Source organism: Octodon degus, unplaced genomic scaffold (assembly GCF_000260255.1).
Source record: "Octodon degus isolate 3935 unplaced genomic scaffold, OctDeg1.0 scaffold00158, whole genome shotgun sequence".
Classification (NCBI taxonomy): domain Eukaryota; kingdom Metazoa; phylum Chordata; class Mammalia; order Rodentia; family Octodontidae; genus Octodon; species Octodon degus.
The window spans coordinates 1,001,054-1,017,328 of record NW_004524734.1 but is presented as its reverse complement, the minus strand read 5'-3'; the positions used below and the strand labels follow the sequence as shown (position 1 = coordinate 1,017,328).

Here is a 16,275-nt window from a genome sequence, read left to right as displayed (position 1 = left end):
GGGCTTTAACCCCCCAAGTTTATTGTCTCACACACCTCCGGCCACTGACCTAGGTGGCAGCAGGGCTGCTTCCTTCCTGTGCCTGTGAGAGAGATTCTGTTCCATGAGTGTCCTGGCTGATGGGGACTTCTGGTCATCTTTGTGTTTCCTGGCCTGTGAGCCACCACAGATCTCTGATCGTCACATGGCCTTCCTCTTCCGTCCATGTCTGCCTCCAGGTTTACCACTTTTATAAGGACATCAATCAAATGGGATTAGGGTCTTCCCTAAGACCTCATTTTGACTTGATTGTCTTTGTAAAGAACTTGTCTTCAAAATATTGTTGCATCCTGAACTACTGAGTGTTAAACATTTCGGTTTCCTTGGGGTTGGTACAATTCACTACATAACACTGAATGAAATTGCTTTGTCCAGATGTTTTCCATCTCAGTGGATGGCAGCAATGTCCGCCATGGTGGTCAGGCAGGAATTTGGGCATCATTTTTACATGGTACTTGCTGTTGGGGTCCAAGAGCTTGCCGAAATTGGAGATTTTCAGGTTGGCTTACAATCTCTGCGCTACATCTTTAAGTATCTATACCCTGGTAGAAAAGCAATACATAATAATTTTAGAAAATTACAGAAAAATATGAAGCCATTTTTTATTTTACTGTATAATTTAATATTTTAATTTTTTCTTTGTATATTTCCTTCCTGCACTTTGCTTGCTTACTAGTTAGATCATATTATGCATGTGGGTATTATATCCCCACAGAATTTTCCTGAATAGTTTTAAGTGGAGCATACTGTTCCATCAGATGAGGTACAATATTGATTTAGGTATTTTCTTCTTACCCTATTGTCAGGGCTGGGGAGATAGCTCAGTAGGATAAGTGCTTGCCTGGCAAGCACAGGGTCCTGAGTTCAATCCCTGGACCGGAAAAAAAAAAAAAAAAGTTTTCCTGTTGTCAGACATACAGATTTTGTTGATTTTTGGCCTTTTTTTGGGTCTTTGTTGTTGTTGTTGTTGTTGTTGATGCAGAGCCTCCCTACACAGTTCATACTCATAGTGATCCTCCAGCCTCCCTAATGCTGCGACTACAGGCATGTGCCTCCACACCTGGTTTCAGGGCCAGCATGGCATGTGGTGTTGGGGATTGAACTCTGGATTGAACTCGCCATGCAGGTGCTTAAACTGCTGAGCTATCTCCCCAGCCCTATTTTTTTTTTTTTAACTTTTATAAATAATATTGGGACAATTTTAGCTATAAACTTGGACTCAGTCAATAATTTCTTTCTTTCTTTCTTTCTTTCTTTCTTTCTTTCTTTCTTTCTTTCTTTCTTTCTTTCTTTCTTTCTTTTTGTACTGGGGATTGAACTCAGGACCTTGCGCTTGCCAGGCAAATGCTTATTCTACTGAGCTATCTCCTCAGCCCCTCAGTCAATAATTTCTTCATAATTCAGACATGATTAGCTGAGGGTAAAGGAGAAAGAGACACAACATTTTGAATCAATTTATTAGTGTTAAAGGAAAGCTAAACTTGTACAAGTTAACAAGTGTTATGGCACCATTTGTAAATAATTACTTTGTTAGTTGAAAGTTACTATTCATTGAGTTGTTTAGGTTGATCTTAGTACAGTCTTTTAATTAGCATGTGTTTGTGATCCATAATAATTACATTCGTTTTGTGAATAAATACAGATAGATACTGTATTGATCATCTGATCCCTTTTTCCCTTGTGGCCCTCTCCTCTCCCTTTTTCCTAGTTCCATTTTTCCATTTTCAAAATGCAGATTTTCTCATCAGCATTTTTCTAGTCAGCTTTGCCTTGTAAATGCTTCACAGAGCCATTGAAGGACCTTGCCATTGAAGAACTACCTGAGGTGGTGGAAGTGTTCTTTATCTGACCAGCCAAGAATGGTAGCAGTTAGCCAAATGTGGCTGCTGGGTACTTGATGTGTAGTTAATGCAGCTAGAGCTGAAATTTCTATTTTAGCTTCTGCTAAGTAGCTGCCTGTGGCTAGTGGCTCCAATACAGGGTAGGGCAGGTCCATAATGACTAAAACACTTTCCTAGCCTTTACCTTTTCTTAGTCACTCTTCTAAGTGCTTTACATTTCAATCTATTTAATCCTTCAGTGAATCAGTGAGGTAGACTGTGGTTACTATTGCTGTGGGACACATTTCTCCGTGGCTTCCTGGTTTAAAACACTCATAATTATTGGCTTGGCTTAAAGATTGAGTTCATTAGTGGCATCTTGTCTTTGCTCCCTGAAGATGGACCACAGGTTCTGTTAGCAAGCTGACTTAGTTACTCAGGGGCAAGTTAGTGCCCGCTGCTGTCTCTGTCCACGGGGCAGGTGGGTTGTCCTCAGCACAGTGACTTGGCTCCACGAGCGAGTGCCCCAAATTCAGGAAGAGGAAGTTGTCAGTTTCTCCAGGCCTGAGATCAGGAAATTGACAAAGCCTCAACCTCAGGAAATTCTACAGGGCAAGCAAAGCTGTGTGTGCGTTAGAGGAGGAGATGGAGACTTCATCCCTGAGGGACACACGTTTCAAAGTATTGGGGGCCATGTTTTAAAGCTGTCATACATGGGGCAGTCATTGGATTTTATTCACATGTGAGGAAATTGAGCATAGGTGAATGAAATTACTTGCTCAGGGCAAGTGTACTAAGTGGCCTAGCTCTGCATTCTGTGAGGCAATCTGCATTTTTAACTGCAGTGCTAGATTTTCTCTCTCTATGATTCATAGATTTTAAGAAATTACATCCAAGACAGGCATGCCTGGTGGCACAGCCTGCAATTCCAGACCCAGGAGGCTAAGGCAGGCAGATTGCAAATTCAAGCCTAGCCTGGACAACTTAGTCACTTAGTGAGATCCTGTCTCAGTTGAAAAAGGGCTGGAGGTATAGCTCAGTGAGAAGGTCCTGGGCTCCATCTCCAGTATCACATAAACAAGATCCATAGCTTCTTCTTTTTTTTTGGTGGAACCGGGGATTGATCTCAGGCCCTTGTAATTGCCAGGCACGCACTTATTCTACTGAGCTATCTCCCCAGCCCCTATCCATAGCTTCTTGTGTGCTTCTTGTGGTACAATCATTATGAAATGAAGTGAGTTATACATGTTTGTGAATCCAAAGCCTTGTAAATATGAGGTATGTGCAAGGGTTTGCTCCATGTTACATTCAAGCTGCCCTGGGTGGTGTTGGCTCCAGTTCCCACCCCTGTGCCTTCACTGCCCCTTTCCTGCTGCCACGTGGAGAACTTAACACAGACCAGGTCAGATTGAAATGGACCATGATTCTGAGGAAAAAGCAGGGCTTTCCTTATTTCCACTGAAGGAGAATTCTGGGTTGAAGTCTGAGTGTCCATAAGGTGTTCACTCTTTGGCCTTAAGCAGGTGATTTAGGCTGCTTTGAAGTCCTGTCCACTCCCCGCATCAGTGCGCGCAGTCATGTGTTGCTTAAGGATGGGAAGTATCTGAGAAGGATTTCGTGGGTGGCAGCGCCTGTTGCACCCTTGGGCCGTAAGGAGCAGCCTGTTTCTCCTAGGGGCCAAAAAGTACAGTGTGTTACTTGTATTGGTCAGTTTTCCTGATGCTGCTCTGGAGGACTTGACACCCACAGTGGAATGGAGAAGAGATCTGCAGGGTGTAGACTCAGGGTTTCAGAAGGTTTAGTCTGTGGTTGTCTGGCTCTGAAGCAGAGCGTGGTGGAGGCTGTGGTGCTCACTGGGAAACAGAACAGACGAACGGTCCCCGAGAGAGACATACTCTGAAGGCACGCCTCACACGGACCCCCTCCTGGCCGCAGGCTTAGCTGTGGATGTTAGTGGGCCACCCCACCTGTGAGTCGGTGCTGCATGATCCAGTCACCTTTCCGTGAGTTACACAATCCAGTCAGCCTGACAGTTGAGCTTAACTGTCACATTGCTATACTGAATAGCATAGGCCACTGCCACACAGTTGGTAAGTGTCTGTGTACTGAAACATAGAAGAGGTACAGTGAAAATAAAAGGTGACAGAAAATCTAATTTTTTTTTCTTTTTTTGGTCGTAATGGGAATTGAACCCACGACCTCACACTTGCCAGGCAGGCACTGTGCTACTAAGCTATGTCCCCAGCTGGTGATAGGGACATTTTAAGCTTCATTTTATCTTAGGATCCTCCGTCATATATGTGGTCCATTGTTGATGAAAAAGTCATTCTGCAGTGGGTGCCTGTATTACATATAGTTTCTTGGGAGACAAATGAGAAAAAAAATTAAGATTATTTCAGATTCTCAAAGTTGCCTGATAAAATAATGAAGGTACCTTTCACAAACTGAAGGAACAGCTTCCTTTCCAGTTCAGAGCCAATAGATCCATCTCTGGGAGAGAGAGGTGGTCCTGGTTCTGAGATTTCTGCTTTGCAGATTAAGCTTCTGTTCAGTACTGTTTGCTGCCACGATAAACTCTGCTTGTTTCATATTATTTCATACTATTTCTCTTCAATGCAATTGTGACAACACTGATTTTTCCCAGATATTTTTGGGAAGCATTAGAGTTTGGTGTCAGTATCTTTCTAATTTCTGTATTTTGGAAGCAGTATCTGTGAATCTTCTGGGTGTAGAAAGCCCCATGTTAGCATTTCAGAATCAGAGTGTTGCGTGCTGGGGTCACGTCAGCCAGAGTCCACATTTTCCGTCAGCCCTCGACTCTGACCTCTCCCCTTCCCTGTTCCTCTCCTTATTTGTCCACATTGCGATTTCGTGGGTTTTTCTGTGCTGCTGGATCATTCCCTGAGTCAGCCACTCCTCATAATTGGCTGCTCTGGGCTTTCTCTAGCTTACTTTCCAGGGGCTGCAGGGCACTCCATGGGCCACTGTGTCACTGGCTTCTGGTAGGTACAGCTGATCTTCCCTTTCCCAAACCATGCTGCCTCCCAGAACCACCTCCCGCTTCTTCATATCCTTAGACAGATCCCAGCGTCATCGTTTCCGCCAGTGGCTGCGTGTTCCTTCTGCAGCGTGTCTTACCATCTGTCGTGATCTGGCTGGCTGTGTGCTGACTCGCTCAGTGCCTGTTCTGGTGCTACCTACGGGCTCGGAGGTGGTGATGCGCTTCGCGTGGGTCATCCTTCTCCCCAGCTTCCAGCAGGGGGCTTGTCTCAGCAGGCAGTGAACGATGGATGAGGGGGTAACCAGCCGCACAGGCTTCCTCTCTGGGATGGGGCCCTCCCTGAGCAGTCCCCGTTCTCACACTCTGTGCGTGCTAGTTTAGCACATCCTGTGAGAACCTGAGCTCCCTGATGGTGGCGTGGTGGACTCGCTCCCCAGGACCTGGCACGGTGCCTGGCAGGGAGGCCATGCTTCCGCTTCCCCGACGTAGCCACATGCTGTCTGTATTGCTGAGCTACAGAAATGCTTCTAAGTGGTTTAAAAACAAATTTAAAGAGAAAAAACCCTCAAAATTTCAAAACAAGATACTTGGGGGGGGAATAGTTAATATAATGCATGTTGTTGTCTTTAAATTAGTTACTCAGAGTGCAAGATACAACACTTAATTGTCCCAACAGTATTTGTACAGATCTTTCTTTTCAGTGAACTAAGAGAGATTAGTAGTATAGCTATCTTAATTATCTTGTGTGTGTGTATAAATTTTTTTTTTTTTTTTAGTTTCCCTTCCTTCTTTTTTCCTGTCCCCCATCCCAGTTTCTTTTTCTTGTTGAACAGTTTCTCCCCAGTTTACAATATGTGTTGTCGTTTTGGATCCTATTTCCTTTTCAGCTTCTCACACTAGGGAGACAACATGAGGTTTGCACACGTGCGTCTGGTTTATTTCACTTCTGAGTATCGTCCCGAGTTGCATGCATTTACCTATGAAACTCTACAGTTTATCCTTCCTTGTGGCTGAGTAGTACTCCATTGAATAAAAAGGCCTCATTGTTTTCATCCATTCCTTGCTCGATGAGCATTTGGGCAGTTTCTAAGATCTTGTCATCACAAATTGTGCTGCTGCAAACTTGGTGCATGTATATCACTTTGCTATGATATTTTTAATTCTTCTGGGAAAAATGGTTCTAAGTGTTTTCACTTGCACTCATTGTAAGAAATTAAGGTATTGAGATGTTAAGTTGTTGTTAATTGTCACACAGCTGCCAGGTGGTGGAGCTGGGCACCCAGCCTGGGGCTCCTGCATCTGTGCTCTTTTTTTTTTTTTTTTTTTTTTGTATTTTAGGGAGTGGTCTACAGGGTGTTCAGGGTCTCACTATTAGATCACACTCATAGTGATCCATCTGTTTACAGCCTCCCAAGAGCTGGGATTACAGGTGTGCACCACCATGCCCAGTCTCAGTTGCTGCCTTAGCGTGCCCCAGGGGCTGGGCCAGCACAGCAGGCCTGGGAATCGAACCCCTGGCCCCTGCGCTTTAATCCACTGAGCTGTTTGGCCAGCCCTTCTGTGCTTTTGACCACTGAGTACTGTACTATGATAGCTCCTCATGTTTGTTTGCACATTCCATCATAAATGCCTCACCAAAACCCAGCACTTTCCTTGCGTGTTGTGTAGGGATTCTCAACAGATGACAGTGTACTCAGTGTCCTTAAGATGTTTAAGAAACCAAAAATGGCTCAGGGTGGGACCAAGTATGAGAATGGCAGGGACAGGAACTTGGGCTGTTGCAGTCCCACCCTGGACTCCTGCCCTTTGTGCTAAGATGAGTCCCCTCCAACCCCCCCATTCTCTGAAGGACCTTAGGTTTGGGGTCAGACAGACACTCATTAAGTCTGATTGATTGATTTTAATTAGTTCATGCTTGTGGTACAGTGTTTCCTTTCCTTGTGTGGAGTTGAAACATATATATGACGCATCTTAATGTCTTTTTTTTCCCCAAGTACCGGGGATTGAACTCAGGATCTTGTGCTTGCTTGCCAGGCAGGTGCTTATGTGGCTGAGCTATATCCCTGGCCTTTAACGTCTTTAAACAATACTCCCTGCTTTCCTCTTGCCCAACATCTCTTGGTCCTCTTCCCTCTTGAAAAAGTTCTGTCTTTTTACTTTTTTATTTTGTGTTTATTTGTAATTTGGATGACATTTCAGCTTGTGCGGGCACAGATTTAACGCAAACATTTCCTGAGGGTTGTCAGCGGTTTTGCCCTCACAGATTATCTAACCCAGCCATGTTCCCTCCCTCCTGTAGACAATGGTGGCAGCCACATGTTACACTCCAGGACAGAGACGACCCCGTCACCCGCGAACAACACTGGGAATGGGCACCCAGAGTACATCGCGTATGCGCTTGTCCCTGTGTTCTTCATCATGGGTCTCTTTGGTGTCCTCATCTGCCACCTGCTTAAGAAGAAAGGCTATCGTTGTACCACAGAGGCTGAGCAGGACATCGAGCAGGAAAAGGCTGAAAAGATAGGTAAGTGACCTATTGCTTTTATTGGTGGGATGGGACAGCGAAACTGTTCTTAAGGAGCCACACGTGTGTCCCGCCCGTCTCTGGGGGCACTGTGAGCCGTGTAAGCAGCAGCGCGGGGCAGACGTGCACCTTTCCGAGGAATCACACCTCGCGGTGAAAGCTCGCTTTGTGGCGGCCTCCTGTGTGTTTATCTGCACTCGTCCCGTGGTCCCGGGCGGCTGTGTGCTCTGAGTCACTGCTGTGTATAATTGAGCTGAAATTGATTTCTAATTCGTGTAATTGGCATTTTAATTTTATTTAAATGAAGATAACAATCTCTACTTTGTGGAATGGTTGTGCAGTCAGAGAGCAGATTCACGAGTGGCTGGCACATGTGTCCTCTCAGTAAATATTAGTCCTTACTGTTGTGACTGAATCCGATTGTAGCAAGAGTGGTAGGAAAGCTAAACCGTCTCATCACTTTTGTAGTATTGCTTTTGCTTTCCGTGGTGTTACATTTTTGTAGTGCCGTGAACCTGTGGGATTGAAATGCATGTTTGTAAATAAGTGATTGTAGAACAGTGCAGTAAAGCATGGCAGGAACCGGTGCCTCGGTATGCACAGCAGTGTCCCCTCCTTCCTTGCACTTGGAGTCTTGGGGAGCATTTGCATAAATCTGAGCCACGAATCCTGTTTTCCTGTCATTTCTTCCCAGTCATCTTTCTGGGAGAGTTTCTAACTTGGGCCTTGAGTATTAGTAAGTAACTCTCCATGTCCTGCTGAGCCCCATATGGGCAGACTTTGCGGAGAGGTGACATTTGGAGCAGGACACCCGTTGAGCAAAACCACGGGTGGCAGGGGGAGGTTCCTCATTCCTGGCCAGCTTCCTGGACTGTTTGTCTTTTCCACCCCCGCTGACCTTTGAGGCTGAGGCCGAGCACAGGGGTAGGATGAGTCATGTGTAAGCTTATGACCAAGCTAAGCTGAGTGTTTGTCAACAGAAGGTGGGGCCTGCCCCACTATTCCTTCTCTGAAGTCTGGAGGTTGGTTTGTCCATCAGCTTCCAGGCCGACCCTTTAAACATGTGTATTCATGTCGGACAGAGGCCTGCCTGGGGATGGAGAAGGCATTGTCCTGGGTAAATGGGTGGCCCCTGCGCACCTGGCTTGTTCTTGATGAACTAGGACAGAGGTTTCCACTCTCCTTCTTTCTTGGTATATTGAAACAAATTATACAGCTGGTTTCTGAATGGAGCCTTGATATTTTCTTCAGACTGTCATTATATTGTTGGTATAGAGTCCACCAAAGTAACTGAGTTTGTGGGCAGATAACCAAGTCAAAATTTAGATAACTGGGGAGTATATTGAAAAGGATAAGACAGTTTTATAAATAGGAATAAATATCTAATTTAAATAAGTCAGTATTCTTAAGTTTGTGCAGTAAGCTGGAATTAAAAGCTAAGGAAATTGGCTTTTTTTTTTTAATTAGCTTTCTTTTCATTTCCGCTTAGTGCATAAAGAAATGATGAATCAACAATAGCAGTCCAGAGTATTAGACTGCATGTCTGTATTGTGTTAGAAAACGAGTGAACGTTTGACTGTGAGAAGAGATTGATAGGCAACTCTGATACCTCCTTTTTATGTTTGCTGTGCCAGTGAAGTCAACAATATATGACTAGAAAGTTTGGGTCTAAAGGCAGAGAGCTAGAGTCTGCACCGTGCATGACCACAGAGCTTTCTGGAAGCTGAGGTTGAATGTGAATGTCTAACTGACTTCCTGCCGGTACGTGGCCAAGTGTGACATGTTCTCCCCTCCTCTTTTCTCTTTCAGAACTGAATGACAGCGTGAATGAAAATAGTGACACTGTTGGGCAGATTGTCCACTACATCATGAAAAATGAAGGTATATTTAGTTCCTTAGAGCAATTCAGTGTGCTTGTTTTATCATAAACCTGCTCTGAAGAGTCAGGATGAGAATAGGCTGTCACTGATGTTACCTTAACTCAGTAAATCCTGGGCCTCCCTTGTTATCCAGCCACGGAGAATTCACATTAGTACGTGTCGGAGCGCCCGCGGGGCTCCGTGTGGTGGAGAGGCTCTTGGCTTCTGTTGTGGTCCTGGTCTGCCTGCTTCCCGCTTGTGTGCTGTCACGTTCCTCCATGAAGCCTCAGTTTCCTCCTATGAGATGAGAGTCATGGGAATATTTACCTCATAGCACCCTTGGAAAATAACTCTCAAAATGCACATAAACAAATATTATGTATTTTTTGTGCTTAAAAATTGTGCTAAAATACACATAAAATTTGCCATTGTAACTGTTTTGAAGTGTGGAATTCAGTGGCACTGTGTTCATCCACAGTGTGGTGTAAGCATCACCACAGATAGTTCCAGAACTGTTTGTTATCCCAAACATAACTGTTCACATAAAGTGCTCTCTCCAGCCCCTCCTCCTCCACCCCCAACAACCAGTCCTCTGCTGCCTGTCTCTGTAGTTTGTCTATTCTGTTTCTGTTATCTGTTCTGAAGTGTAAAATGTTTGAAAGGCTCACCCCTTAAAGAGCACGTGAAATACACTCTAACCTTTCATCTTCTTCAATGGAAGCCTCTTTTAATTTTGATTAATTAAGTGATGGTAAGAGTTCTGACCTCTGGTATTATCTCAAGGACATACTGCCCTCTTCACAGCTGCTGTTACTAAATGCCACACATGCTGCTTGGGAAGAACAGAGGCTGGTGCAGCTCACGGCTCTGGATGCTGCTGTGTCCACGAGCCTGCTGTCTCCATCTGGTCAGGGCCTTCCTGCTGTGTCATGATGGGGCAGAGGGCCTCACATGCAGCCAGAACAGTTGTGTCTGAGAACGCTCACTTCGTGACAGTCACTCCTCAGCAGCCCATTACGCCTTGAGTGGATAAGTCCCTTCTTTGGGCAGAACCTTCATGATGACTCTGTGGAGAGTAAGTTCTGACACATGAATTCTGGGGGACCCACCCAAGCCACAGTAGAGTCTCCGTCCTGACTAGTGGAGTCGTCACGCACTCAGTAGCTGTGGACTCCTATGCTTTGAATTTTTGTCTTGAGACAGGGTTTCACTGTATAGTTCAGATTGGCCTTGAGCTCACTTTGTAGCCCAACCTGGCCGTAAATTGACAGCAGTCCTCTTGCCTCAGCCTCTGGGATTATAGGTGGGCACCACCACACCTGGCCTACATTGAGTCCTTGTGACAGTTTAAAAGAAAATGTTTTCCCTGGCTGTCTTGTTCTCATTGGCACTGGGTGAGTCATACGGCATGCCCTGATTGCGCAGAGCCCTTTGTCTAAGGGTTGAAATCCCTGTATATTCAGTAAATACCTGTTCCTCTGCCCTCGACCTTTCCTGTGCAGTGAGTGCTCCCATCCTGTCTGGCCCAGACTGTGTTCAACTCCTGTCTGTTTTTCACTTGGAGGAACAGCAGTTTCAAATGCTTCAGCATCGTTTCTAGTGCTACTTTTAGTGTGTGTTATGTATGTGACTTAGTCAGACCTGGGGGTGTCATGTGTGCTCTGCATGTGTGGTCTCATCAGACCCTCAGAGCACCACAGAGTTGACCTTATGGGTGGAGAAAGGGTTTCCAGGGAGTTCAGTTTGCGCAGGTAGTGAGCAGCCTGTCTCTTGTGTCTACTTATAGCTACTATGTCCCTTTAAGCCACAGTGTTCTTTCTCCTCTTTTAATTTGCATCTTTTAATTTCTATAGTGTATGGAGATCAGGAAGCCGGACTGCACTCACGGGGGTATAAAAAACTATGTGTTTGTAGTACATGATTAAATTCACTGTGGAGAGGTGGTACATGTCCGTAACCATCTTAATTCTTTTTGTTTTCCCTCCTCCCTCTTGCTTATAGGTCAGACACATGTCTTTAATTTTGGAAGTCAGTTTTAGTTTGGGCAGCCAGCTGTTGGAGGTTAGAACTCTTAGCTGACCTGCTGGGCAAACACACGTTGTTTCCTGACACGCTCACCTCACTTTTGACACAAGCTATGTGGGCTTTTTCCATGCTGAGCAGCTCTCCAGCGCTCCACACTCCAGCTGGCAGTTAGAGAGCCACAGTTGAACTCATCTCTAACTCTGTGTCTGGGAGTCAGTGTGCGATCCCTTGGTGAGGGGCTCAGTCCCACAAGACTACCCCTGCTTTAGATGCCAGTCGCCAGTCCAGGACCCTGGTACTTGTGACCTACAACATATGAATCATGCAATTTCCATAGCCCCTCTTTGGGTTTGATAATTTGCTAGAGTATTTTCCAGAACTCAGGGAAATGTTTTATTACATTTATTGGTGTATTATATAGGGTGTAGCTCAGGAACCACTAGGTAGAAGAAATGTGTAGGACAGGGTATTAAGATGGGGGATGGGGACAGCTGGCACACCTCACCCCCATTCCCCAGTGGGCCACTCAGCACCTCTGTGGGCTCAGCAGCCCAGAAGTCCTGGAATCTGGAAAGTTCCAAAGCTCTAATCCCCCAGACTTTCTGATGACTGCCCTACGCTGGCGCATCCCATTAGACGCAGGTCTGATCAGGTCTCTGCCTTAATATGAATAACAAAAGACAATCCCATCTCTTGGGAAGGTCTGAGCTTCTAGAAGCTCTCATGCACCTGTGTGCCATTTTCCTCCCTGAATGCCAGTTGTGTCTTTTAACAGACTCTTAGGGCCAAACAGAATAGCTTTTGGGTAGTCTAAGTTTTCTTGCCTTATGTGGAAGTTCGGAGAGGGCTGGGGACTCCACAGCTGAGTTTCTCTGGGGCCCTTACACTCTCTGCAGTAGTAAACACTGAGAGTGCCACGGTTGCTCCTCAGGACACTGCTTACTCACACGAGGCCAGACTTCCCTTCTGAAGTTCTTCCCTTGACACTGCTTATACTGCGGCAGAAAGGGCACCTTACGACCAGAATGGCTGTGGAGTGGGCTCCGAGAGGGGCTGTGGTGAGTATGCAGGTCGGCTCTTCTCAGTGGGTCTGGCCTGTGTCTGTGGGAGGAGACCTGGACGTCGTAGGAGCAGGAAGGACAGTGGCAGGTTTAAAGCCCCTGCTCTGCTCTGCTCTGCTGAGACAGGCCAGAGATTGTGGCCAAGTTGGTGGCGATTTGTGTGACCCAGCCAGTCAGTCTTTAGGCCTCAGTCGCTTTATCTGTAAACTGGTTGTGGTAATTCTTCTCATGGTTAGGGCCACTGGGAGAGTCCGATATAGTAAGGTCTGGAAAGATTTTAGCTGGTATACAAAGTTTAGTGATGGTGGTATTAGTTACTGCTTGGGAAATCTGTGGAGTGTATGTGGAGAAGTTTGAGGAAATAGTGGAGGAGACATAGGACAATTTTTTTTTTTTTTTGCTTAATTTTGACTTTTATGCATATTTTCAAGAAGAAATTCAGGGGAAAAAGGAAAAACCTGCAAACTGGAAAATTTCCTTTATTCTTTTGCCCTGTAACTGGTTCCTCCCATTCTTGAGACCACCTATGGAAGACAGAATGTTGACAGAACGTTGGAACATATGAGGAAACTGCCTCTTGGGCTATTGAAATTAGGAGGAATCCCCAAGGAGCAGAGAAACAGCTGGCTCTCTGTATCCATGGACTCAACCCAAAATTCAAAGTTTTAAGACAAACTGCTTTTCTATTAAACACACGTGCATACCTTTTTCTTGTCATTTCCCCCAGACAATAGTATAATTGCTGGCTATGTGACATTTACAGGGCCAGCCAGATAGCTCAGCGGGCTAAAGTACCTGCTTAGGCAGAGCGTAGCGGCTGGGGTTCGATCCCCACTGTGCCGTTCCAGTCCTGTCCTCAGGGCCCGCTGAGACTACAATTGAGACTGGGTGTGGTGGCACACACCTGTAATCCTAGAGCTTGGGAGGTTGAAAACAGGAAGATCACTATGAGTTCAGGCTACATAGTGAGACACTGTAGACCCTGTAGATCCTGTACCAAATACATTAAAAAAAAACCCTTTTACATTATATTCAGTATGATAAGTAATCTAGAGAAGATTTGAAGCATGCAGCAGGATGTACATGGGTTATATGCAAATACTATTTCCATAAAGGACTTGAGCTTTTGTTATCCTGGGGGATGGGGGCCTGAAACCATTCCTCTATGGATACCGTAGACAACTCTTTACTCAATAGAATTTACTGTTCATTTACTATAACTTCACAAACAAATTAAAGCATGTGTTTAAGTCCTAATAGGAGTGTTGTGTTAACAATCTTATTATAGGAAGACAGAAACGTGCCCAAGGGGCACATCCCTGAAGTTTACCCCTGGTATAGACTTGGAAGTTAGCCCAGAGGAGGGGTATGCGTTGGACTCACATGCCCACCCTCCTCAGACGGGGCCGGTGTGAATGAAGTTCACCCAGAAACTGGAGTAAGATGAGCTATCTGCTAATTATTTCTAAGAGGTAGAAGTGAGTTACAAGCATTCACAAAATCGTGAGAAACACAAGTACACAAGAAACAAGCTTGAGTAATTACTACATTATTCTTTGTTTTCCTGATATCACATTATAATTTGCTGTTTCATTTTAAGGGCATTGATCATTTTATGGGTGATTGATTTTCTCAGGGAACTGTTTAAACTTTTGTTTTTAGAAAGCTTATTATTATAAGGTCTGTTTTTGGTGTCTTTGTTTTCGTATCCTGTGTGTTTTTCTTTTCGTTTATAGTTTGGTAAATAATGGCACGTAGTTAAGTGTAATCTGGCAAATTATTGTGTATTTTGTATGCAATAATAAGATGCAGAATTGCATATGGGACTGTATATCTATATTAGTCTGTCTTATGTTATTATATTGAAATACCTGAAGCTAGGAATTTTATAAGAGAAGAAGTTGATTCAGCTTATAGTTTTGGAAGTTCTAGATCTGAAGTCCGGCAGCATCACTGATTTGGCTCTGGTGGTGGCTGAGAGGGGGGCTGGGTCCCGTCCCAGTGGGGGACATCACAGGGGAAGCATGAGCCAAAGGGAAGTCAGAGAGCAAGTCACGAGTTGGGCTTTCTGTGTTTATTTTTTGGTGCTGGGAATGGACCCAAGAGCCTGAGCTTGTGAAGCAGGTTATCTGTCCCTGGACTACATCTCCAGCCTTCTTTTGTGTCTCCAGCCTTCTTTTGTGACAATGTTCTTTTGAGAACCAACCAGGGTACCATGAGAACTATAACAATTTTTTGTTGTTGGTTAATTTTTTTTTTTAATTTTTATGAGACAAGATCTGGCTATGTAGCTCAGGCTGGCCTTGAACTCACTATGTAGCTAAGGTGACCTCGAATGTATAGCAGTCTTTCCCCACTGCCTCCCGAGGGCTGGGATTGAAGACATCCCCCCACCCCCGCCCCCGAACTATTTCAGTTTCTTCTGAAGGCGGCACCACCGAGCACCTAACCACCTGCTAAGATCACTCACCTCTCAGAGGTCCTACCGCCCCTCCCACTGCCACTCGGGACAGTCTTCCAGCACATGAAATCTTTGGGGGAGAAAAATCACATCAAAACAACGGCAATATCTGAAACCATCACTTGAAACAAAATGATTTTCCTGACTCTACTCTATTGGTCAAAAGGGAAAGTGGCTGTGTTTTTGTGTATGCAGAGAGGTGCTGTGGGTCCATGGTTGGTACCTGTGTAATGACAAAAACCTTGTTTTAAGTAAACTTGTGTTTGGAAGTAAATTTTGACATCCTCGCAGAAACGAATGAAGGGTAAAGGAAGTGTTGCTTTTAGCAAAGAATGGCATGTTGCACTAGCCTTTCCTTCCTTCTTTCCTTTCTTTCCTTCTTCCCACCACTGATTCCTTTCTTTTTGTGGTACTGAGCACTGAACCCTGGGCCTTCTCCCTGAGCTACATCCCCATCCCTTTTTACATTTTTGTAAAATTTTGAGACAAGGTCTCACTAAGTTGCTTAGTTGCCTACACGGGACCGGAGCTTGTAGTCCTTCTGCTTCAGTCTGCAAAGTGCTATGATTATGAGTGTTTGCTATTATGCCTTGAAAATATTTCTTACTAAAAAAATTCATGCATTCTCAAGGGTGTGCCCCTCAAGAGGATGCAGATTGGATCTTAGCAGAGCCAAAAAAATCCTGACCACACAAATATGCACACAGACCAGAAAAAGACAGATAATGTATCTAGCATGAGGCTTTCACAGCTGGCTGATAAGTGAAAAATGTGGAAAAAGGTCCAGGTTGGGGCTAGAAGGAAACCTGGGTTCAGAAGCGCTGTGCGTAACCCTTACCTCAGCCCTCACCCAGAGGCGTTGGAGCTGGAGTTGGTTGTCCTTCTCTGAGGATGTCATTTGAATGTTACATGGTGGTGGTGGCTAACGAAAATAATGATTTGTTTTTTTCTTTCCTCTCTAGAAAATTTGTTGTGGTTAGTCATGAGAAGCATGCTTTAAGGATCAGTGGAAAAGGTTAGGTGGCAGTGATAGCATTTGGCCTTGCCAGTGAAAGAGCCAGCAGCCACTGATCATGGCTTTATGTGCTGAAGAGCTTGGCCACCCCACAGGGGTGCAGGGAGCAGGGGCTGGGTGTAGGCGCGAGCAGGGACCCCAAGAAGCTTGGACTGGTTTTGGTTGTTGCAGCCTTGCTTTCCCTTCTCCCACGTATTTGGAGTTAAAAACAAAACAAACAAAAAAACAACATTGAAAGTCTAATTTAAAAACATTTAAAGCCAATCTAATTCACTCTATATTACTTAACTTATGAGTTGTGATCAACACATGCAACTCTCGGATGTCTGTCCAGATGTGGGGCCCGAGTCGCCCAGACACAGCTCAGCCAGCTGGCCCACCTCCCTGCCTTACCCAGCGCCCAGGACCTCTTCCAGGAACTGAAGGAATTACGTGGACTGTGTGTTCTTTCCAGCAGCTTTTCTGCTCTT

At 45.1% G+C, this 16,275-nt stretch overlaps 1 protein-coding gene across 2 annotated transcripts in view; it reads left to right on the top strand.

The window, feature by feature from the left end:
- Positions 1 to 16,275, top strand: part of Rell1 (RELT like 1) — an 80,434-nt gene that overhangs the window by 25,536 nt on the left and 38,623 nt on the right. For both annotated transcript variants that reach the window (XR_002818365.1, XM_023702810.1), the window contains exons 2-3: positions 7,160 to 7,384; positions 9,194 to 9,265. Coding sequence is in view for 1 of the 2 variants with exons in the window: in XM_023702810.1 (XP_023558578.1) it covers positions 7,160 to 7,384; positions 9,194 to 9,265 (297 nt within the window). In the remaining variant the exon portion in view is untranslated. The remainder of the gene's footprint in view (positions 1 to 7,159; positions 7,385 to 9,193; positions 9,266 to 16,275) is intronic.